Here is a 26,366-nt window from a genome sequence, read left to right on the forward strand (position 1 = left end):
TAATATTAACTATTACTTACATCGTCAATGTGCCGCCAACCTTGGGAACTAAGATATTAAGTCCCTTGTACCTGTAGTTACACTGGCTCACTCACCCTTCAAACCAAAACACAACAATACTGAGTACTGTTATTTGGCGGTAGAATCATTGATGAGTGGGTGGTACCTACCCAGACGGGCTTGCACTAAGCCAAGTGGTAGGTCTTTGTGCAAGCGGTGTTTAATTTAAGTGGTGTTTAATATTTACAAATATTCAAATAAGTAGTCAAAATTCCAATTCCAACTATTGTCTATTAGAATCACAAGAGATCCAAAGACAAAAGAACAGCATATACATTAGAGACCTTGTACAATCATTCATTATGGTTTTGCGAAAAAACGTTGAAACTGCGATTGGAAGGAAACTTAAAGTAATTTTTTTATGGTATAGCTTGGCGGACGAGCATATCCGAGTACTGTTATTTGGCGGTAGAATAACTGGTGAGTGGGTGGTACCTACCCAGACGGGCTTGCACAAAGCCCTACCACCAAGTAAAATAAGTAAAGTGTAGTAGTTCAATATTATAAATGAAGATGTAATAATCATACAAGTGCATAATATAGACGGGAGTTTTGCAAATAGAGTAATCGACATAGAATTTAAGGGTTGTTTATCTTTATTCTTCTTCGAACGCAATAGACAAGAGAAGCGTGACACTTCCTTATTTATTGTTTAAATTTCTTCTCGGCACTTAGAATCATTTAAATTCCATTCGCATATTAAAAATGTCTTAAATACTAACTCTTTCTTTAGTTAGTATACTTTTATATTTTCTTTTATAAATAATTATAATTTCGTTATTTCAGAATTTTTATGATAAAGATCTACAGGTGTGTGATTCCATTGATCGATTTCCTGAAATATAATTAATATCTACGTAACCATTTTTGGCGGGTTTTTAGCTAACAACAACTATGATACCAGTGTTTTATTTACGCTGTGACTTTAGCGAATATAAAACATTTAAAGTGATGACCAACTTTGAATTAAATCATTGCACAGGAGGTAATAAGCGACTTATTCCCTGTACAATAAAACGAACTCTAAAGTTTAATTGTAAGGTCTGATTTTGATTGCACGCTACGATACTTAATTAATGTTTGAAGACTATTATTATAATTGTATTGTTTTTTAGATGTTCTTGATTCGTTGTGGCATAGAAGCAGTAACGTGGCTAAGTGAGGAAGGGCCCCAGTGCATAGAAAAAGAAGCCCTCACCTCCTCTTTCATATCCCTCTTTAACTAATAACTACCCTTTAAAATTATAGATACCAAATAAGAAATATTGTGCACAGGGTCGTGATTTTCTAGCTTCAGAAGCTTAAGGTTTAAGAGGGCCCTGAACTCCGGGGCCCTAATGCACTGCACCATCTGGCCCTACGATAGCCACTGCATAGAAGTTTGATCATAATTAGTATAACACCATACCGGATAATACGAATAGCTGCCGGGTTCTGTAAGAGTATTTATATCATATCGATATATCACGCATCTAAGGTTATAATTAATATAATTATAAAGATACTTATTACAAGGAGATACAAAACAAACATTTTTTATCCAAAGAAAATCCTATTCTCAGATCTTTAGTAATAAAGTCGTCTACGTAATTCAATTCGAACGATGAAGATTACATGTGGCATCCGTTCACGTTATCAACGGGAATTATGAGCGTGCTTTTAAAAATAGCGCGGTTTTAAAGATGTCAATTAAACTTGGTATATAACTGTAAATTTTTTTTCTTTTGATGAGCTAATGTAAGTATTAGCTCATCAAAAGAAAAAAAAATACTAACTATAATCATGCATAGAGGCGTTTTGTCTTTGATGCAAAGCCGGCAGGGCCGGATTTAGGGAAGGGCAACCGGGGCAACTGCCATGGGGCCTCCACATAAGTGGGGGCCATAAAAGTTTTCAGTGAGTTAACAAATACCGAGATATAGTCAAATTATAATAATCTTATTACTTAATATTTTAAAAGTTACCGATACCAGTCAAGAAATACTTACTGATTCAAATTAATAAAAGCTTAAGCTAATCCATTATATAATTATTAGGATCTCCACGCTCCTGTTGGTCTAGGGCCTCCACTGCTTTGTGCCCCAGGACCTCCAGACCTTTAAATCCGACTCTGAAAGCCGATGAATCCCAAATACTACACGTCTGGGTGAATATGGAACCCATCGCTTTTTGAACCAATTGCCAGTCACTGGTACAAACAAAGGGTAACCGCTGGATAGCGGGGGTCCCAACCCCATGCCAATTTTACCATTTCCGGCACATATCATACTCTGAATTTATCTTCTGGCGTATCAAATATAATAATAATCCTACCAACTAATTAAACATAATGACTTAGAAATTTAGAACTTATTACTAATTTTTATCTTCCTAACATTTACTGTCTTCTAGTATTTTTCGCCTTCTATATACCTGTTATGTAAAGGTAGAAAAGAATTACTTGTGAATTTCCCGTCGGTTTTAGTTGAAATAATTTAAATCGTATAGCTAGGAGTTTAGCCAGATTTCGTTTAGCAAGATTCGAACTTGCGCCGCCACTAACTACACATACACATGATATATAAAAATATATGTATACTTAATATAAGGTATACAAAATACATATAATTATGATTTTATTGCGTAGCCGTAGTAAAAGTAAAAATCTAATGACACTTTTTAAAAATGGTTTTATGTTGACAAGGCAAAGTTCCAATTGTATACCATTAATAAAACTAAATCAAACAGCCAGGCTCAATGTAAATATTTTGGCATGTTTTATATCGTTTCAGTGAACAATGGAACTCTGTAGGTATAACTGGTAATTTTCTCGCTTGTAAAATTGTCCAGTTAAAACCTGGTCAGGCTTGTTTAATAATTGACATGTTTACCGTGAATCTGCGTCATTCTTCTAGAAATATCTAATTGCTTCTTGCATATTTACGGCAATAACGATTAGATATTTGCTTTTTTTTGATAAAGTAAAAGAATACAAATTGGCAAATGGCTTATTTGATAGTAACCACCACTGATTGACATTGCCAACACCGGGATCTTATCGGCTTTTAAGAAATGGGTAGGTTCTTACAGAATCCCAAGCCATATCAATTCGAAAAAATCGCCGAAAAAACATAGTGGTTCTGTGAGGCAAAATGTTCATATATTATATAATTTTATTTATAATATGCATATTTTGGGATTATTTAGGGATTAACTAACACAACACAAAAATATACATGTTTACTCACTTTAGGAAATTCGGAAATGAACATGTGAAGAACATGAATTTTGTATAAAGCATAAGAAATAATATATAATTTTACAGGAGAGGAAGTAATGTATAAATAAAGCTATGTTTCGAAAGATACAAATTTCTTAATAATTAAAGAGAATATCTCAAACCATACTTAATATGTACTGCTGTTTGTAGCTATTTGTTCTGTAAGAGAAAAAGTTGTTTATCCGGTATTGATATTTCTACTAATGTAATGCATTAATAAAATATCAGGAAAGTACTTAATATATAAATAAAGGTATCCCAAAAATGTATAGATTTAAATAACAGTTATTCTGAATTTACTCTTGTTAATAAAAAAACAAGTTACACTTTTTAAGTCAACCGTTAAACTTTTTGTACCAATTCCGAGTCTTGATTAGTTTCGTCAACTTTTAAATAACTCGTCAACGTATTTTTTTATATATAACAGAACTTGATTATTTAAGTAAGTTCCATTAGAATTTATTTTAGTGGTAACTTAACAAACGTGAGCTGAGATGGCCTGGAGATTAGAACGCGTGCATCTTAACCGATGATTTCGGGTTCAAACCCGGGCAAGCAGCACTATATATGTGCTTATTTCGTATTTATAACTTTTTACTTTATTTACTTTACTTAACAACAGTGACCCGATAGACCGTAGTCCTCATCAAGAATCTTGTCATTCGGAAAATTATGGAACAAAGTTTACAACAACAACAACAACAACAACAACAACAACAACAACAACAGCAGCCTGTAAATTCCCACTGCTGGGCCAAAGGCCTCCTCTCCCTTTGAGGAAAAGTTTACTACTTTCTCAAATTTATAATCCGATGAGAGAGCAACTAAAAATTTCGTGTTAACGATTATAATTAATAATAGCATCTTAGGCTAAGATCTTGGGATCTTCGACTTAGATAACTTAAGCCAACAGACCAACGTCAGCCAGCCAACACTATACATAAAAACCATATAATTATTTTATATCTTCAAGAAACTTAAATTACTTGAGTCTATATCGGGTTTAAATATATGATATTAATATGAGCAGACGTAACTTACTAAACAATGAGGTCGACAAAACAGTACTAAAGATGAAGTAAAAGAAACTCGTGCACATTAAAACAAATGCAATGATTACATAGAATACGTATTGCTAAAACCATGCAGAGGATGTGAACAATTGTGGTCATTAAAGCTATTCCTTATCTTTGTAAGGATATATCTTCTAAACGTACCAGGAATTGACCTTACGTTAAGGATAAGGTTACACGGAGTGATTTATTTATAGCTCGTACTGTTGGAAAGAAAAGTAGGAACCGGAATACCAATGGAAATTCTAATTTTCTTTAAGATACATGAACACTTTAGGCTCAACATAAATTTTATTTTGTTATATATAGCTTGTTAATGTTTCTCTGCAGGACTAAACCATTTTTGAAGAAGTTTAGACATTTTCCCACCAATTTGCTCCAATGCATTGGGGTTAGTAAATAAACTGGAGCTATTGAATGCGATATGGTGATTTCCTCACAGTGTTCTCCTTCAGTTTTCTTAAAAAATGTTCGAACCCATAGTAGTAGAAAATAAAATTAGTAAGATTTCAACGAGGAAATATTTTTTATGACAGAAATCTTGTTTAAATGTGTGAAGTTATGAATATTATTTTCATAAAATCGATTTTCTCTTTTAAATCTTTGTAAATTATTTTTTGAAGGATGGAACATTTCTGTTCAAAACGATACCATTATAAGCGTAAAAATTAACAGGTGCCTGGGATCGAAGTCGCAATCATCAGTTAATATTTTATTTTAACCACTAGGCTATCTGAGCAGTTGCGAAAAATGCAGTCAGTAAGTGGTCAATAATAGTATCCGAAATTAATCGTAAATGAACGAATGTACTTTGTTACTTAAACCGCTATGAAATTCATGGGATCGTCACGGCCTTGGGCGCTATAGTTGAGTATTTTCAATGATGATCAATACGACTGTGACCAATGTTATTGTCGATACACAAAAGCGTTTCCGGTTTCCTTGGAAAAGGTTTGGTAACTCGTTGTTACCGAAAGTTTGTGGTATATGTGGGAATCAGGCATTATGCTCGTAAATAAACTAGAACCACTAAATGAAGACAATTTTCCGGATCAACGAATAAGTCACCGACGGACCTCGTGGAGACCAATTTTTCAAACTTTGGGTATATAAGCAGTTGCTTTATTGGAAGATCATATAATGATCAGAACGAGGGTAATGGTTTATTTCCCTTCCGAAAAGACTAGGTGATAATGGGCTCGCAATATTTCGAGTCAATGAAGAAGTAATCCTACGTACATGTAATCGTCAACAATTTTAAATCGAAGATTGTCTTGCTTAAATAAATAAAAAATACAGGTCCATAAAAATAACTTAAATATAAGTTATAGAAAATAATCACCAAAGATATGATACTTTGACACACACGTACGCGATACTTACTGTTTGAGAAGCTAAGATGATTTGAGAAAAATAAACAAAAGAACAACTTAAAACAAAGACGTACCTCTATTACCTCTTCACTTGACACAAAATAATTCACACCAACGTAAAATTTTGATCTCGTCGTCCACACTTGATGTTTTGTGGTCAGTGTTCCCTTGGCTTCCTCACGATGTTTACGAGATGAATTATAAATTCAAATTCAGCCCTTGAAAATTCAGTTGCTTGCCTGGGTTTGAACTTCTGGTTCAATCCTTGGTTAATGTACGCGTTCTAACCATTAGACCATCTCGGATCTTAGTTTAGCTCCATTGACTTCTTCGATAATTGTCTTGTTTTAACTTTATTTTTTTTCTTTGTCAAATAATTTAAATATATAATAATAATTAACTTTTAAAAAAAATAAAACCGACTTCAAATGCTATGGTGGTGATATATGATGATGGTGGTGATATATGATGATATATTTTCTTCAATCTTTCATGCGAAATGAAACCCTTTTGATAATACCTATTCAACAAAAAAAAAAATCGTTCAAATTGGTTTATAATCGGCGGAGATATTGCATATAAAAAAGTTCATCCCCAATTTTCCACCCTTGGGGGTTGTTTTATTTATTAATTAATTTAAATGGGACCACCCATGAGGTATTACTTATACACGAAAAAATATTTGTTCAAATCGATTCATAATTGGCGGAGTTATCGCGAAACAAACATAGAAAAAAAACATACGGGTCGAATTGGGAACCTCCTCCTTTTTTTGAAGTCGGTTGATGAATAGATTTTTATATGTTTAATAAATGTGCAATATTAATTTGATGATGCCATTATTATTTATTAATGTAATGTAATACGTTTCAAAAGTTGAGACCAAACGTTACCACGTTACGTGAACCAAACGTTAGCGTGATTCAGAAACTTAATTTTTTTCATTACCAATTATTATTAGATTACGGCATACCTTCTAGTATAATTTAAAAATAGAATTTACGAACAACACGCAAAAAAAGTCTTTATAATTAAGTTTGATTAGCAGTAGGGGATTTCCCACGTGTTTCTACGCGTTATAATTATAGAACTAAACAAACAATAGATAATCGTTTTCAAGCTGTCTTTTAAAGTCCAGATCATTTTACCTGTTTTGATATAGTAGATAGTGTTCAAGGCTGGAGACGCTAGGTTATTATGCTAGGCAATATTCTCGGGTTCGATTTGAAGCAGTGCAGCAGCTACTCATTTCTCTCCGGCTGTGTCGCTTACCGTGTCATCCAGAGCCGGATGGGGAAGGCAACCAGAGCAACTGTCCTATTGCTTTCACAAGAGAGGAATCCCTGTAATGAAGGTTCCGACTAGTTAATCATTTTAATTTAATATATGTTTATAACATTACTAATTACTGTTTTAAAATACACGTATACAAAGAGTAAACAAATTATTGAAAAATTTTACTGATAGAAATAAAATTGTAAAAATTAATTTTTAAAATAATAAATTAGAAGTTTCCACGCCTCCGTCTGTGGCCCTAAAAAAGATCATCCAAAAAAAGACTCAAATACCAGTATTAAACATAGCATCATTACATTACAATTCCTTAGTCTTTTTTTCTATTTATAAATTTAATCTTTGCCACTATTATCTCTTTGAATATATATTTTAACGAAACGACATAAAAGGTAAACAATTCGTTAACAGTATAACACCTCGCCTTATTTTTGGTGCCGGGAGGGCTGGTTCGTTTTTCGCCCAGAGGATCGGAATTGCGATTCAACTGGGAAATGCTACCATCATTCTTGCCACCATTCCACGCGGTCAAGATTCATACAGTAACAATTTTCAATTAATATTTTTATGTATTTACGGACTTAATGTTAATAATTATTATGTTCATTATGTACTTCTTACGGCGCAATGTCAGTAGACGATGGTGAGTAAGTACTAACCACGATGTAGCCTATAATTCGTCCATGTTAAATAAAAAAATATGATAGTATTTATTAAGTAAGTAAATATCATATTTAGTAAGTAAATGAAGCCTAATTTTCACTTGTTTATACTTATATATTTTTTTTTAATTAATTAAAGATATACGTGATCGTTACTCATATAGTATCTATAAATAACACTTTCTGTTTGTCACAGCGATAATATTACATCGAAATGAAGTCATGACGAAAAAATGGATGTAAATAGTTGCAAAAAGACTTGGGAGCCGAGCCGCTCGACCGGCCATTGTTAATAGCGTTTGATCGTTCTAAAGGATCTTGCAGAATAGCTGAAGAAAAATTGTATGCTGGTTCACTATACTTCAAAATCCCTGAAACACAGTCAACTGTATTACAAAATCGCTACATCATGAATTTTGATTAGGAACAACAAACAAACAAACAAACAAACATACAAACAAACAAACAACAACAACAACAACAACAGCCTGTAAATTCCCCCTGCTGGGCTAAAGGCCTCCTCTTCCAGAATTTGGTGGCAGTGTCAGAATTTCTATGAAATTTGTCACATGCAGGTTTCCTCACGATGTTTTCCTTCAGCGGTGCTTGCCTGGGTTTGAACCCACAATCATCGGTTAAGATGCACCCGTTCTAACCACTGGGCCATCTCGACTCGTTTAAGTACATATTTATTTATTGTAACAAAACACTAAAACTATAACAACAAACAAACAACATCCTGTAAATTCCCACTGCTGGGCTAAAGGCCGATAAGGCGGACAATAGGCTTTCTACTGGAGGGTGAAACCTCCCATCCTTGAGAAGAATGTTAAAATTTATTCCACCAAATTCCTTCCAAGACAACGTTGGTGGATTACACATATTTATATATTATATAATTTTTTGCGTGATTTTTTTGCGATTTTCTACCTATAATAAAGCTAAATTTCTCAAAATGTACGTGACGTCTAAAATAAGGCAATCATTATTTAACAATCAAAAATACAATTTTATCATTAAACTAAAGCTCTTCTTACTTTTGTACATAATTTATTTTCTGTCCATGTACGTTTGTGAAATCTCTTATTTATTAACAATATATGCGTTTATTAACAATAGATGCGTTCGTGTCTTCAAAAATCAAGCATTACGCTTAATATTGAGATATTTAATATTTCTAAAGAGCCAAATAATCAATAATTGTGTTTTTTTTTGTTTTTAATTTTTTTTGGACTTTTATTTCGCCAAACGCCTCAAACGTCGACCTTTGTAAATATATTTGTATTGTTATATATTTTATTTTTATAATTTGCTGTAAATTTTGGGTTCGAATATAATATTAACAATTTTTGACACATACATAATACTGTAGTATTTTTACCACTTATTAAGTAATGGTTTTAGAATAAAAAAACAAACAATGAATACGATCCTTTATAGCAAAGGTGCGCGCGAATCATCCACATCACAGCAATTGACGGACAATAGCAGCAGGCAGTCAGTCCCGCGCAGACCGCCCGCATGCCCACAACGCGCAAGCTCCTCTCTTCGCGCTGGTTCCGCTCACGCCGCGCCCCGCGGTCAGACGAGCCCGATGACACCACCGGAAACCAACCCCAGAACATGGACCGAAGGCCGCGTGTCGCACGTGTCCTCAGCTCCCCTGCGCGTGCGCAGACTGCGCCACTCGACGAGGAATCCCTCGAAAGGGCCTTTCCATCCATGGGTCACCTTGAATATGTTCTGGCTGGATCTTCACCACCGGCCGAAAGCGCCCCTAATATGTACGATAGCTTCGAGGAACCCCCGCTGGACCTAACTGCGCACATATGCGCGGATTCACTACGTCAGAGTGCTTACGAACAAATGCGAGCAGTCGGCGGACGACTAAGACTGCTCGACGAATTGGAATCCGGCGTCATAACAATAGACACCGCTGTTAACACGTTCGCAACAGCATCTGAAGCCGAGAGAAATGTGTGTTTATTTTGGGTCGCCTATCTCAAGTATGATCATTTTTTGCAGCCGCTGGTCGAAGCTGGCGCTGACCCGTTATATTTCGACGCGCTCGGCCTGTCTCCATTACACGCGGCCGCATTTAGTGGTTCGACGGAGTGCGCCAATTATTTATTGTCTTGCGGAGCGGATCCTAATTACATGCCGAGATGCTTTGTACCGCTTCATTGTGCTGCGTTCGGGAATTCTGTACAAGTGGCTAATTTACTGATTAATCGTGGTGCCTCTGTCCACGCGGCTGTAAAATATATCAACTGTGAAGGAGGCTTACTGCATTGTGCAGTTCGAGCTAATTCTGTTGACTGCCTAAAACTATTTATATCACATGGAGTCGACGTCAATCAAATAGAACCAGGCGGTACTAATGCAATTCATCTCGCCGCTGATCTCGGGATGATTCAGTGCCTTGCAATATTGATAGAGACGCCTGGAGCCGATCCTAACGTGAGGACGAGAGTGGGTGATCGGGAATCAACGGCTCTTCATTTAGCAGCTGACGGTGGCTTCGTTGAATGTGTTGATTTACTTCTAAACAAAGGCGCCGACGCCAGCTTAAAAAATCACCGAGGGTTTACCGCCTTACATCTTGCCGCGCGCTCTTCATGTCTGGAATGCGTTGAATCATTGCTTAGGAAAGGAAACGCCGAGCCTAATTCAATGGATTTTGACAAAAGAACGCCACTTCACGCCGCCATAGGGAAGTCTGATAGTGCCTGTGACATAATTGAAACCTTAATAAGTTGGGGAGCAAATGTAAATCAAAAGGACGAGTACGGTTTCACGCCTTTGCACTTAGCTGCACTTGATGGTCTCTCTGCATGTGTGGAGACGTTAATTTATCACGGCGCTGATGTAACAACGCGATCTAAAAAAGGTAACTCAGCACTTAATGTAATCGCCAGAAAGACACCTGCGTCACTCGCGATGATAACGAGGAAGTTGGACTGTGCTATCACATTACACCACTCACAAACCAGTAACCGAGAAGTTGAACTTGAACTCGACTTCCGCAGCATACTGCAGCATTGTTACCCTCGAGAAATAAGTTATCTTAATACATTTGTGGATGAAGGCCAGAAGGAAGTACTTCTACACCCTCTTTGCTCTGCCTTCCTATACATAAAATGGGAGAAAATTCGTAAATATTACGTCGCCCGGCTATTTTTAAGCTTCATATTCGTTCTTTGTTTAACTTTGTATGTACTAACTGCACTAGCACATAATTGCTATAATGGAAGTAAAGACATGGAAGAAACAATACAAGAACAAGAATTGTGTCAAAAACAATCCATACTTGGAGATTTACTTAGGAAAAATCCATTCGTAATAGAAATGCAATGGTGGGTGCTTGCAGGCATAACAATATTCGAAATCTTCAGGAAAGTCTACGGCATCGCTGGCTATTCGACAGTTAAACAGTATTTAATGCAATCAGAAAATATTATTGAGTGGTTTGTTATCGTAAGTGTGTTCTTAATATCGTACATTTACACAAATATAACATACACGTGGCAAAATCACGTGGGGGCTTTCGCAGTCCTCGCTGGATGGACGAATCTAATGATGATGATTGGTCAGTTGCCAGTTTTTGGGACTTACGTTGCAATGTATCAGAAAGTGCAAAAAGAATTCGCGAAACTATTGATGGCGTACTCATGTATTCTCATCGGATTCACAATAAGCTTTTGCGTGATATTTCCTGATTCGTCATCGTTCGCAAATCCTTTTATGGGTTTTATAACAGTCTTGACAATGATGATCGGCGAACTAAATTTGGATTTGTTATTAAACGAGCCAGACGGCAACGATCCACCGGTCTTGTTGGAATTTTCAGCACAAATAACATACGTTCTTTTCCTTATGTTCGTCACCGTTGTGCTCATGAATTTGCTCGTGGGTATTGCAGTTCACGATATACAGGGATTGAGAAAAACGGCTGGCCTTTCGAAACTCGTGAGACAAACCAAACTGATATCCTATATGGAACTGGCGCTATTTAATGGTTACTTGCCAAAATGTCTTCTGAAGATATTACATTCGTCAGCCCTAGTATCGCCGCAAGCGTATAGAGTAGTTTTGAGTGTTAAACCTTTAAATCCCAGCGAGAAACGACTTCCAAGAGATATAATGATGGCAGCATACGACATTGCAAAAATGAGAAAACAATATGGTCACACAATATCATCAAATGGATCAACAACAGGGGCGTATTCGTGCTTCAAAAAATACGAGAATAACAATGATTCTGGCTACCGGGAGTATGGTTATTCCTCAGGCTTAGGAAGTCTACAGGCAAGGTTGGACGAAACGTCAGAAAATGTTCGGCAGTTGACACAGGAGGTGAAAGAGTTAAAAAATCTTATAAGTGCACAGCAGCTTGTAATACAACAAGCCCTGTCAGGCGCAATAGATAACCGTTGATGATATAATAGGCCGTTTATATTTCAATGCCAGCGGTACAAGTCAATAAACTATGAGGAACGGTTATTGTATATTTAAGTTTAGATTTGTGGACGGTTAAGAACTTAAATTGTAAACGATTTTTTGTATTCGCATTTGAATGTTGTCGAGTAAATTATGTTTAAAACGATGAGCTGTGATCGAAAATGAGATAGTGCGTAAGGGTTTTGTGATATAATTTATCAGATAATAAATTTATTTTTCATAAGCCTCTCGATTTTTTTTTATTTTATCGCTCAAATATTTTTCGAAGAAAAATCACAAAAAAATCTATGACTTGTTTATAACAGAATAAGTAGTTACCTGACTCAACAAAAAATTATAAATTATGATTCAATGTTTATTTATTAGAATATTCATAGGGATCTTGCTGTTTACTATTTCATAAATCTTTATTCTATACTATAACATGCAGCTAAGAAATAAGATTATGCATCAACTCTTTTCCTGGCAACTCGCGTACAGGCTACATCATTTCTGACCTTTATTTACAGAAATATCTATAATATAACCAAAGTTCTTCAAATTGAAGTAAATCAAATAAAAGTTTTGGCGTTTGATCTTTTAATTAGGATTACACGTAAGATTGCTAAACAAGTAAAAGTCGATACTCATATATTAACGTGTGTTAACTGTAATTAAACTACTGAAATAAATACGAACCCTGAATACTCATAATTATACTTTTAAAGTTTACCTTTTTTCATTTTAGTCCTTAAAGTTTACCTTTTTTTCTTTGGTCATGTTATAAATTAATTCGAAGCAATATTTCTCGTACCGTAGCCGTTGTCACTTTTCGTCTATAGTGCGATGAACTGTAATATAGATTACTCATTTTAAAATATATTTTATTTGATAAATTATATAATAGGGGCATTTTTATGAATGAAAAAAAATATCAGTGATTACAATTTTAATTTTGTGTTTGTCTGTAATGAAAAATGTCTAGGCGTCCAGAGCGCACTTTCGAGCGAGACCCGTCAGTGGTTTTGAAAAAATGCGAGTTATCGTGTAATGAAATCAATTAACTTTTTTTTGACTTTTATTTGTGCTTAGAGTGCACGGGTTGAAATAAATTAATGTTTGAAAGTAATGAAATGACAAGATATAAAACTATATTAAAAAAATCCCATAAAAAAAGTTTTACTCAATTCTCGAAAATTTTGAAAGCATTAATGAAAAAGTGAGTAAAATGATCGTTCTTCGATATAATCATTATTATAAAAGCGACAAACTGAGAAAGCAGAGGAAATCCAAATATGATAAAAATATCAACGTAATATTGTAATCATGTAATTAGACAAATTTTATAAATTATATTTGTTTATAGTATAAAAAGTATGTATCTTTCAAGCATATTCTTTTTATTAATAATATTTATTAAAGGTATAGTTACTATTTTAATGAAATGTAAAAACAAATTATGAAGTAGCTGTGATTTCAATGCAAAATCGTAACGCATTATTTGATTTGACAATTCATTTTTTCATTATGGCAGCACAGAATATTTCAGGAGTTGCGCGCTAAGATTGAATCAAAATAAATAGGTCGATCAATAGCCTGAAGAGAAGAGAAAATCTAGATTTAGGTCTCATCTCTTTCGTTCGGACGGACACAGCGTCCTAACCCGATCTGTACCTAAATTGGTGTATTGATTACGTGTTTCCGTCCATTTCGCGAGTGTCATTCAAATGCAGGGCAGTTTTAAGATTCAGCTCATAAACATGGGGACACGGGCAGCGGCCTGTAAGTTAAATAGTGATGAAACGTCGCTTTACCGCTCATATATTCGATTACGCCGCATGCATGTCCATTAACGCATTTCTTTTTCAGAGGTGACTCGATTCTCCGGCCTTATTTATAGAGAAAGCTTTATGTGTGTCCCTAATGCAGTCCACGCAGGCGTTCGATAATATGCAGCTTGTTTTGGAGCCGCTGAATCTGAAAGGTGAGCTCGTATACACGGGCGGTTGAATAATAAGTGTTGCACAGAGTTCCTCTGGCCCTGTATCACACTGCTTTGCCTAATCCCGACGAATTATAGACATCTTCTCACCCCGTTCTTGACTATAGTCTTGCCATCTAGTTCTTTGAATCATAATTTACAGCAATCTATATTTTCGCAAATATTTCTATAGATTAGATGCTGAATTTTCTATCGCTTTTTTCGAGTTGCTATCTATTAGAAGATACTATTTACTAAATTAATCTAAATAAATAATGAATATATCATTATTTTATGTAAAATACCTCAATAGTTTTATATGAAGTTTACGGAGATGGCAATTCTAGCTTTTTCTTGTTATGGGTGTCCCTTTATGGTTTTTGTGTCGCTGTCTAACTGCTGCACGACAAGATCCAAAGGTATGTCAGTGTTGATCCCGTGCTCTTCAGTGTTTTGATGTTGACCTTGATGTGACCCTGAGTTGATGTTGTATCGTTGACTGAAAAGAAATTAATGTTGGTGTTTTTGTTACAACAAACTGTTGTGAATGAGTGGTATATTAATTAGCTTAAAATACATTTTAGAATGTTCAATGATTAGCCAATATGTCCTGATTTCTCCAAATAACATTATTGTAATCATCCTTAGTTTAATGGTATAATTATTTATCAATTTATGTATATCAAAGATATGATAAATAAAAAACTTTAACAATAACATCATTTTTTGTTCATTTCAATATAATTTATAACAATAAATATATCAAATTTACTGTAGCAATATAGTAGATATTAATTAATCTCATTTCTTACATAGGTATATAATACAGAAAATTAATAACTTACAAATTATATCACTGAGATTTTAACTTCATTCGTCTAACAGTGTAATATAATACTCTCTTGACCTTAAAATCATTTAGGAGATAAATTCTAATACATTATTAAAGCGACAAATAGATGGTTTTGTAAATAGTTTTCCTCATATAAGCTCTAAAATACTAAAATTGCTATTAAAAAAGCAGTGTTAAAATTCTATTTTTAATTAAATTATTTGATTTCTAAGCTCACCTTTCCTTCAGAAGGCTATAAATAAATTAACTTTTAATTAGGTTTATTAATCTAGTTTGCCTTTATGGATAATGATCAAGGTTAATTTATAATTTCACTATCTCGTACTGTATGACTGAAATGGAGCCATTATTTAATAAAATTAAAATGCCATTAATTAAAGTAAAATAAACATTGCAAAATGTATTAATGTATTTAATAAGTATTTGTGGAAAAAATACTTTAAATATAAATAGTGTTAAGATACTTTTTAAATGAAAGGTAAGAATCTAACCGTTCTAAGCAAATCAGTTCTTAAAGTTTTCTTAGCTATTTTAAAATGTTTGCGACCTATGTGGCCTCTGCATTGGGACATATGTAGAATTTTTTTTTATTTACTCCTTCATACTACTATTTATAAACATTTTCTTTGCCTGGATGTTGAGCTTTTATTATTCTTTTCATTTATTACATAAAGCTTATTATTTCCTGTAAATAGTAGATTATGAAACGGTAGACTTTGCATGTATGTTTCCATAGAAAATTTTCTAAGCTGCAATACTTTATCATGACTTGAAATTCATATGTTGTATGGAATCTTCTTACAGCACCTTTTGTTAATGATGTTTTAGATTAAGATTGATTCTATGATTATAATCATGATTTCACTAGTAGAATATGAAATGCACTTGTGACTTTTTATCACTGGTTGAATTCGAGGTCATGTAGTAAGTATTAACGAGTGACCTTGCAGTCACTGCGAAGATCCGGAGCCTGTACGACTGCCAGCTTCGGTTGATGCACAACATACAGCCACTACCCTCGGGCACGGATATCGCTAACACTGTCAAGTACTTCTCACAGACGCTTCTCAGTAAGTAAACTTGGAGGTAGATCGAAATATTAACATTTAATTGTAACTGGTTTTAACTAGATCAATTGAAAGTCAGGATTATTGTATTAAAATTAAGATCTAAATAATCTTGTCACACATTAAAATTTGTCTCAAAATTCAGTTACAATATTTGAACACATACAAGTTAAGATAAATAAAAGTCTGTTAATAAAATAACAATAACGTATGTAAAATATAACGTAGTGCTATAAATATTCTATAATACTACATAAGATTAATTTTAGGCGTTTTGAAAGATGTACCGAGATCACCTCTAGAAATGATCCGCGATGCGGACTGCGATGCGGAACGAATGGGATTATATCCCAATTTAGATTACAAGGGGCTATTCAATGCAATCTCTCAGCTCGTCGACTCTGCTCCTCACTTACAATATGGAATACAAGGTATAAAATACCCAAGGACTGAAAATTGCAATGTCTTTGCGGATATTATACTGATTGTGTGTATTCCAGCATTCGGTCAAGCAGTTCTGCAATGCTTGGGCTGTTTGCTGCCTTTTATGGAGTATGATATGATTGACAACTTGCCGTATCTAGTGGCATACTGTGTCGCAGTCTTCCCTGCGACATTACACCAGGAAATATTAAACCTACTATGTTACTATATACTCCCGTTCACCATCAGTAAGTGAATACCAATAATTTTAAATTAGAGGAAGAATTGAAGAATTTGGTCATGTCATCTTTCAGTCAGAATTGATTTTATTAATGCGTTCAAGTTTTTTCAGCTCGCCGGTACTCGGGGTTAGAGGAAGAAAGTGAAGCGTCTCAGTCTGTTGGTGCCATTATAATGATGGTGTTCCAGCATTCTAATAACCCTGGTGATATCACGTTGATATTGAACCTATTGTTAATGACAGCTAGTTTAAATTATTTTATGTCATACATTATCCTAAAATATAAATACAATGTTATTTAGAAAATGTTCCATTCATGGGCAAAAGTCCTCCTGTGCCGTAATTCCATTGAACTTTTGTGCAAATTGTGGCAGAGGTTCATTCTGCAATTGTAAGTTTCCTCTCGATGTTGTTAATTGGCAAAAAAATGCCACTTAAATATAACTCGTTCTTGCTTCTACTACACGTAGTTGTGACCATCTCAGCTCGTTACATCTGGTATTTGTCTGAGGCAGCTCTGACCATCTCAGCTCGTTACACCTGGTATGTGTCTGGGGCAGCTCTGACCATCTCAGCTCGTTACATCTGGTATTTGTCTGGGCCAGCTCACCACTGCCAGCTGCTGGAGTGCCTGATGTCGATGAAGCAGTGGGTGGTGAAGGACCTTCTGTGCGTGATCGCGTACGGCACGTGCGGCGCGCGCGTGTCGGCCGCCAAGCTGCTGTTCTACTACTGGCCGCCCTTCGACGCCAAGCTCTTCGACAGGAAGGGATTGCTATGCAAGTTCTCCAGTGAGTCCCTTTTTTAGTCCTTCACTTGGCAAAAAAGTCTTGTCCTGAGATTATTATAAGGATACTACACGAAAACAGTGCACTAAAATGATAACAATGGATATAAGAGCACATCAATTCTTTTGGCACAATAACTTCATATGAACTTTAAAGAATAGTTTTAATCTATTGATCGGATTGTCGTTAGTCAGTTAACCGTTTTGAAATAACTTTTATCTTGAATTTAATTCATGTTTTTTAGAAATCAATTTTGACTTGGACTGAATTGAACAAAGTCCTAGCTGTGTTCAATTCAGTCTGGGTAGGTCACCTCCACATATATTCTACCGACAAGCAGTAATAAAGTAAATTAAAAAAAAACTAAGTATTGCTGTGTTTCGGCTTAAATGATACAGATCATACGTTATGAAAGGACAACAAAACATAAAAAATAAACATCAGTTAGCCGTACCATTAGAGCTCACTCTTATATTAAGGCATAAATAATAACCACACAAAGTAGGATTAAATTTGAAATTTGATAAAAATATGTACTGCATTTATTTTTCCGGTTTATGTATATTATAATTTAAAACAAGCTTTGTATTGCAAGCACGCAATATTTTATGCAACAAAATAACACTTATTGCTAAGTTACATTCACCAGGAGCTTGGGTATTGATCGGCACATTCATTCGGATTACTCTCTAGCCGTAGTACAGACGATTACGTGAAAGAGATGGAAGGTAGATGCTATCTCAGTCTAACAGACACGTTATTGTAAATGAAATGTGTTGGATAATTGTTAAATGTAAATTTAAGTCTCTTAAATCTTGAAAATGCAGGTTTAAATTTATTCTTTTTGTGGATTGAATGATGTGTTTTGAATGTGGAATTTGGCATTTGAAAATTTGACATCGATTTTGAATAATCTATAATAAAATTATGTGGTATAATCTTATATAATAAATAATTACATATTAGGCAAGAATTGATAATGGTACACAATATTGCTGTCAGTAAATCGCAATGGTTTTATTAATCTTTAATCGTTCTTCGATTGGAATAGTCTATAGAGGAGGCTGGCGTGTATCCAATTGATTCCACAGAAATATTCTATGCGCAATGTTTCCTGTTTATAAGAGAGGCTGTTATTTCTATGGTATTATGTTATATAAAAATAAAGTAAAGTAACAACCTGTTAATTACCCACTGCTGGGCTAAGGCCTCCTCACCCTTTGAAGAGAAGGTTTAGAACATATTCCACCACGCTGTTCCAATGCGGTTTCGCGGAATGCACATGTTGCAGAATTTCGATGAAATTAGACACATGATGGTTTCCTCACGATGTTTTCCTTCACCGCCGAGCACGAGATGAATAATGATAAAGACAAATTAAGCACATATATATAGTGGTGCTTGCCTGGGCTAGAATCGAGTACGAGCTTTTTCTGAATTTAAATAAATTGAGACGGGGATATTACAAACGTATAAGACTGGAGGGCAACGCCCCGTCAGAGCGTGTAGGAGTGAGCGAGTGAGCGGGTGTATGAGTGAGCGGGTGTGCAGACGACCTGGTGCCGTTCCTGTGCCAGCGCGACATGTGCGGCAACGCGGGCGCGGCGGAGGCGGCCAAGGTGTGCTACGACCACTGCATCAGCGTCACGTTCGCGTCCGACACGCCGCCGCCGCTCTACCTGTGCATCGAGTGCGCCAACGAGATACACAGGTACGCGCACGCACGCACGCGCGCACACACACACACGCACGCACGCACACACACGCACGCGCACACCACGCACGGATAGTGATCTTGCAAGATTGTTCAAATAACTTCATAATCAAACATGTAAATATTTTTTATTTAAGTATGATCTTCCGCACTATTGAATTGTCCTATTAAATGACACTTAAATATGAAGTTTCGGAATACAGAGATCATAATTGCTTAAAGTTAACTTAAAATGTTACCTTATATTAGGCAAGGCAAAAAGTATGCAATCTTTAGATACAACTAAATTATTTTTTGTAAACCAACTTTGTTTCAGAAATAATGAATTATATTAATTGTCAAAATTAGGTTGTTTCCTGTCAAAAACCTTTGAAAAAAATAAAGTATCAGCAAACAATTAAACATCACAAAAACGTTTGTGCGTTTAACTATATATACGTTTAACTTCAAAAGTGAAATCATTGATACGTAATAAAATTGAAAAGGGTACAATATTGGTCCTTGTAGCACGATGACGATCAAAAGTGCTTTTGTGCCTAATTGAATAATTAACGTTTTAATTCTGATTCTATTGATTAACATACTTTACCCATGAAAGTTTTCTTTTTCAAAATGGCATTGAAATTACAGGGAACACCCCAACCAACGTTTCCATGACATCCTACATCCTCAGCAACAAGTGTCCATGGTTTGTGAGAACAAGGTACGTGGTAGATCGTATCAAAAATATTACTGAATATTTTCGTCTATTAAATATCACCATTTGTGATTTGGTACAATAATTTTAAAGTACTGGCAACCATAAATATTTTCAAAATCAGAAAAACGAAATATCTGAAAACTTACAAGAAATTTAATTTAACACCCCTGGGTTCGAGATACGTAGGGACGAGGTATCGCTTAAGCGATCTTTTAACTCACCCTAATAATTCTTACTCACTCTTAAGGTTTGATTACTATATTTAAGTAAAAAAACGTTACATAGTTAATTCATAAACCTTCTAAGAGAAAATTTGTCAGTGTAATGGGAAGTCTGACCGGTTGAATGAATGAGTTACATCGTTCATTCGATTAAGGATCTCTAAGAAAGGCATTATTACAGAAGCTGGACATTAATAAATGATATCTGAAGTAATAAATTAAATCAATATACATAAAACTTATACCAAAATATAAGTGTTAGAGAAAGGGCTTAGAATATCGGGAGGGTCAGCGATCCCTTTCCGTGCTGTTGGCGGCCATCGCAGGGGTTTTTAGTGAGTACAGTCTCACACAACCCGACATCCAACCAGGATTCGAGTAGCTATGAGGATTTACCGTACGTCACCAAAAAAGGGGCTTAGAATATAAAATGGTTATTATAAGTGAAACACGTTATTGCAGGTTAACGACTGACTTTATTTCAAACCAAAGGACACTTGACATTGAAAGTTTAGTTTACATAATTATCAATAGATGTCTCTATGTACTATTTTGATATTATTTGCAACAGTTCTATTAGTAGGTCGATTTCACAGTATTCTTTATATCAGGAGTAACGTGTTTTCCAGAACTGCCGATCAACTGACAAAGCGGCTTACTCGATCTGTTTCTCAAACGAGTGCGCGAGTTACAATGGCAACCATCCTATCAGGTAAAATAGACAGATATAATTCATACATGGGCCTTATTTTGTTTATTTTTTTTTTTGTTTCTTTATATGCCTTTTGTATTGTAGATTATATTTCGCCCTTCAAATAAATCTTAATACCAAAACAAATCGTCGATCCAGCTTCACTAAAAGAAGTTTCAAGGTCAAGGTAAGCCACAGACTCAATTAGGTCAATTGAGTATGCTAGTGAACAAGAACATAAGACTTATCATACTTATAAGTAAAATAAGATTTTTTGTAGATAAATTATAAGTTGGATATATTTTAGATTTATTATTTTTTTAATTATATTATTTATTCGGTCTTTATCCTAGTCTTAATATTTTTTTTAATGATTTGTGATTATTTAATGAATAATTATGGTTTTTTCCGGTGACTAGTATGTCTTTATCTAGAAAATTCGCTTGCCACAACTTATCTAATTTATCTTGAAATTTAAATTAAGCAACAAGATAATATATGCATAACATAATCTTGTAGATACTGCCAGCAATGCCATGGAAATCGACATAACAGCCGCCGTGGAGGTGACCACGTGGTCCACACGAGACTACCACCGGCTTGGCAGATGGATAGCGACATGCAGACCAATCTTGTAGAGGCGATTATTAGGTGGGTTCCGTATTGCAGCTGTCGAGTTGAGAGTATGTGCCCTGTCCCTTTAATCAATGACACTTGCCGACAATTATTAATAATACTTATTGTACGAGCAAGCGCGTACAATTAAGTACTTAGGTTGCATTTACGTTGTGACCTAATTGCTTCACTTTATATAAATCAATTCGCTATAGGTCATCAAGAGTACCGCGCGTAACTCACCATTTCGCATTCCGCCATTAAATTCATTATAGACTAAGTTCTTTTATAAATATACATCTAACAGTTTTAGACAATAATTTTATTTCTACTCATACGTACGGACAACCCGTACATTTTGGTCCTTCGAGCCGGATAATAACTGTATAATATATATAGTATAGCTTTTATACTTTTATTTTATTTCTGCCAGTCTTCTAAAAGAAGCAAAACCGATCAACATGGAGGACCCCGACATCACTACCGACCAACTGAAGGCACCGCTCCACGTCAGCCTCCCGGACCCGATATCCATTGAGGACAGGCAGCTTCTCGGGCGGTGAGGAAACCCACCAATTAGATAAAAAACTACAAGGGAGAATATCCTAACGGTTTTCCGGTTTTTAGATACGGAGTGTGGTTGATGGTCGGGCTTTGCACGCCGAACCCCGACACGCCGGACGAGGTGCTCGGCCGGCTGCTATCGGTGCTCTTCCACTGGTTCCACGTGACGTCGTACTCCTACACCGGTATAGTAAGACACAAATTAGATGTAGCATCGGAAAATGCAATGGAATGAAAATAAAACCGATTACTGCCGATTTACACGACCAGTAGAAATAGCTCCCTATCGCGCCATTCGACGCTATTCGTCGCTATAGATTTGACCGTCAGAGAGAGCAAGTGCATATAAATCGACGCGTCACATTGACGAATATATTAGGTCATATGATATTACAAGTTATTACGTTTATGCAAATATCATATTCGCGTGAGAAATAAATATTGATAATTTGGGATAGCGTACTCGATTCGGATGTGATCGGTTTTACGAATTTTGCCGATGCGACATCTAAGTTGTGCGTGGGTGCGGGGCGGGGGGGGGGGGTGCGAGCGGGACGGCTAGCGAGAGCGTTGCGTGCGCAGGCGAGACGGCGAGCACGGTGGAGAAGCTGAAGGCTGAGCACGCGTGCCCGTGGCTGCGCGACATCGCGGAGCGGCAGCGGCGCGTGCTGGTGGCGTGCCTGCTGCCGCACCCGCCGCAGCACACGCGCCAGGCCGGCCACTGGGACACGCTGGCCTCCAAGGCGCACCACCTGCGCGACGGCCTCAACCGGTGCGTATTGGTTGGCGGACGAGCATATGGGCCACCTGATGGTAAGTGGTCACAATGACGCTGTAAGAAATATTAACTATTCCTTACATCGTCAATGTGCCACCAACCTTGGGAACTAAGATGTTATGTCCCTTGTGCCTGTAGTTACACTGGCTCACTCACCCTTCAGACCGGAACACAACAATACTGAGCACTGTTATTTGGCGGTAGAATAACTGATGAGTGGTGGTACCTACCCAGACGGGCTTGCACAAAGCCCTACCACCAAGACTCACTACTCACCTGCCTAATGCATGCATTGGATGCAATGGAACATGTTCCATTTTTATTATAATTATTTGTGTTACAGACTGTACTGCTTAATCCCATACGGGATAATCACGCAGTCCATATGGGACTACATCATGCCCGCTTGGATGGAAGCGATATGCTCTGACGTACCTGAAAAGGTATGTGCCCATGTTTTTTTTTTATATGAGACAACATCACATACATTGCTCTGATCCCAATGTAAGTAACTAAAGCACTTGTGTTATGGAAAATCAGAAGTAACGACGGTACCACAAACACCCAGACCCAAGACAACATAGAAAACTAATGATAATCTATTTTGACTCGGCCGGGAATCGAACCCAGGACCTCGGAGTGGCGTACCCATGTAAACCGGTGTACACACCACTCGACCACGGAGGTCGTCATAATTTGAATTGTACAAAAATCCAGGTCTATAACATTAAATGAGAATTGTAATATAAATGGTTGCCTGTAGGAGTTACTGGAGCTGAAAGTAGCCTTGACAAAGATCCTGGAGCCTGATTGTAGTATGGTGGGGATGGACGAACGTAACCTGTACAACTTCGCGACTCTCAAGGTGACGGACAAACCCCGGCCGGACACGGTGTTGCCTGTGCTGGAATGGTTTCAGGTGCAGTAGAACTTATATTAACATATTACAGATATTTTACGAATTTGTGAAATGTGAAGCGTTTATATTGCTATCAGAACTTTGATTAAATGAAATAGTATTTTTTTTTTTTTTTTTTTTTTTTTTTATGGCATAGGAGGCAAACGAGCAGGAGGCTCACCTGATGGAAAGTGACTACCACCGCCCATGGACACCTGCAACACCAGGGGACTTGCAGGTGCGTTGCCGGCCTTTCAAAGGAGTAGGCTCTTTTCTTAAAGGTTCCCATGTCGTATCGGTTCGGAAAAACCGCCGGCGAAAGCTGGTTCCACAAAGTGGTTGTGCGAGGCAGAAAATGTCTGAGAAATCGCGCTGTTGTGGATTTTCGGACATCAAGGTGGTGCGGGTGAAACTTAGAATTTTGGCGAGATGTCCGAAGGTGAAATTCAGCAGCCGGGATTAATCCGAACAATTCCTCGGAACATTCCCCGTGAAAAATTCGGTAGAAGATGCAGAGTGATCCGACATCTCTACGCAAAGCCAAAGGATCAAGGAGATCGGAAAGAGCTTGATCGTCGATAACTCGAGCCGCTCTACGTTGGATGCGGTCAAATGGAAGGAGCTGGTACTGGGGAGCACCCGCCCAGAGGTGAGAGCAGTACTCCATGTGAGGCCGAATTTGCGCCTTGTAAAGTTTAAAGCGATGGGCCGACGTGAAATACTGCCTCGCCTTGCTGAGCACGCCCAGCTTTTTTGAAGCCAATTTGGCTTTGCCTTCCAATTGACCGCGGAACTGAACGAGGCTCGAAATATCAACGCCAAGTATTCCGATACTACCTGTAGCGGCTATCGGAATGTTCTCAAATCGTGGAGATACGACAAATGGTGTTTTTTTAGCGGTTAACGCGCAAACTTACGTCTTTTTGGGGTTGAAATGGACTAGATTTAGCCGGCCCCAATTCGAGACTTCGTTTAATGAAGACTCGATTTCAGACACAAGTTTGTTCCGGTTCTCTTCGACGTTTTCCCGAGAAATATTAGCGCGGCCGGTGTATAAGGTGTCAACGGTACTGTCGTCTGCATAGCAATGAATGTTCCCGATTTGCAACAAATCATTGATATGCAGAAGAAACAGAGTGGGTGATAGAACGCAGCCTTGTGGAACACCAGCATTGACGTATTTTAAGTCAGAGCATGCACCGTCGACAACGACCTTGATGCTCCGATCTGCCAAAAAGCTGGTAATCCAATTGCATAATTTCCCGGGAAGCCCATAGGAAGGAAGCTTCGAAAGAAGCGCTTTGTGCCATACACGATCGAAGGCTTTCGCTATGTCCAAGCTGGCTGCTAATGCCTCCCCCTTGCTCTCAACTGCTTCAGCCCACCTGTGAGTAAGGTAAACTAGAAGATCACCGGCTGACCGACCCCGACGGAAACCGTACTGGCGGTCGCTAATCAGCTGGTTCTCCTCTAGATATCGCAGGAGCTGGCAGTTTATAAGGGACTCCATTATCTTGGAGAGCAAGGAGGTGATGGCTATAGGCCTATAATTGGACGGGTCTGAGCGGTTGCCTTTTTTAGGGATCGGATGCACCAAAGCTGTCTTCCAGGAATTCGGGACGACGCCTAATGTGTAGGATTGCCGGAAAAGACGCGTTAAGACCGGTGCCAACTCGGGAGCACATGTCCGTAGCACGATTGGAGGGATACCATCGGGTCCGCTCGACTTATGAATGTCCAAGGAAAGAAGTGCTTTACGAACTGCACTTTGCCGGAATTTAACCTCCGGCATCGTGGTATCACATCGCGGAATTGTTGGTGGAGATTTTCCTTGGTCATCCAGAGTCGAGTTCGACGCGAAGAGAGAGCCTAAAAGATCAGCTTTCTCTTTCGCGGTATGGGCCAATGACTCACCGTCTCTGTGCAGAGATGGAAAAGATGGCTGACAGAAATTCCCTAAGACAGCCTTAGCGAGAGACCAGAACGCTCGTGTTCCTGAAGGGAGACGCACCAGTCTCTCGCCAATTCTGCCAATGTACTCCGTCTTCGCCCTAGCAATCACGTTTTTGAGGGACCTAGAGGCAGAGTTGTATTCCTTTTTAAATGCGCTGGTATTTACATCACGAGACGCAGATGCATTAGCCCAGGTTTGATAGCGTTCCCACTTTCGGCGTGATGCCGTTTTGCAGAAGCGACCAAACCAAGGCTGGGACTTGCCACCGATGGGTACTGCAGAGTAAGGAATGAATAGTTCCATACCCTGAAGCACCACATCGGCAACAGAGTCAGCAGCAGCGTTCGGATCATCCGGCGAGAAACAAATCTGCCCCCATGGGTAAGATGCAAAAAAAGACCGCATCCCATCCCAATCTGCTGACTTGTAGTGCCATACTCGGCGGCACCCAACAAAGCGAGGCCGTGAGTACCGCACAACCGGCACTGTACTCCGGACGAGACAGTGGTCAGACGAGCCCAGAGGGGGATCGACGATAACCTGATAGCCATCCGGATGTGAAGTCAGCAGAAGGTCCAACAGGGAAGGTGTATGATCCTCCACATCCGGTATTCGCGTTGGCGAGTTGACCAGTTGTGTCAGATCATATGCTAGAGCGAAGTCCAGAACAGATCTACCCGCATGATCGGTGGTGCGTGAGCCGAGCCATTCTGCGTGG

General features: G+C 37.5%; 2 protein-coding genes across 2 annotated transcripts in view; both read left to right on the top strand.

Annotated features, from left to right (window-relative positions):
- Window positions 1-9,205: 9,205 nt before the first annotated feature.
- On the top strand, window positions 9,206-12,406 carry LOC124538990 (transient receptor potential channel pyrexia). The gene has a single exon (XM_047116286.1). The coding sequence runs from the start codon at window positions 9,242-9,244 to the stop codon at window positions 12,155-12,157; it is 2,916 nt and encodes a 971-aa protein (XP_046972242.1). The 5' UTR covers window positions 9,206-9,241; the 3' UTR covers window positions 12,158-12,406.
- A 1,402-nt stretch (window positions 12,407-13,808) lies between these two features.
- The window catches only part of LOC124538963 (protein unc-79 homolog), a 47,658-nt gene continuing 35,100 nt past the window's right edge, over window positions 13,809-26,366 (top strand). Inside the window, exons 1-16 of the mRNA XM_047116250.1 lie at window positions 13,809-13,942; window positions 14,030-14,144; window positions 15,945-16,064; window positions 16,331-16,492; window positions 16,562-16,732; window positions 16,837-16,929; window positions 17,331-17,516; window positions 19,065-19,224; window positions 19,858-19,930; window positions 20,778-20,860; window positions 21,359-21,490; window positions 21,888-22,013; window positions 22,082-22,203; window positions 22,601-22,790; window positions 23,140-23,239; window positions 23,560-23,715. Of these exons, the coding sequence (XP_046972206.1) occupies window positions 14,084-14,144; window positions 15,945-16,064; window positions 16,331-16,492; window positions 16,562-16,732; window positions 16,837-16,929; window positions 17,331-17,516; window positions 19,065-19,224; window positions 19,858-19,930; window positions 20,778-20,860; window positions 21,359-21,490; window positions 21,888-22,013; window positions 22,082-22,203; window positions 22,601-22,790; window positions 23,140-23,239; window positions 23,560-23,715 (1,935 nt within the window). The 5' untranslated portion in view covers window positions 13,809-13,942; window positions 14,030-14,083. The remainder of the gene's footprint in view (window positions 13,943-14,029; window positions 14,145-15,944; window positions 16,065-16,330; window positions 16,493-16,561; window positions 16,733-16,836; window positions 16,930-17,330; window positions 17,517-19,064; window positions 19,225-19,857; window positions 19,931-20,777; window positions 20,861-21,358; window positions 21,491-21,887; window positions 22,014-22,081; window positions 22,204-22,600; window positions 22,791-23,139; window positions 23,240-23,559; window positions 23,716-26,366) is intronic.

This window comes from Vanessa cardui, chromosome 21 (genome assembly GCF_905220365.1).
Source record: "Vanessa cardui chromosome 21, ilVanCard2.1, whole genome shotgun sequence".
Taxonomy (NCBI): domain Eukaryota; kingdom Metazoa; phylum Arthropoda; class Insecta; order Lepidoptera; family Nymphalidae; genus Vanessa; species Vanessa cardui.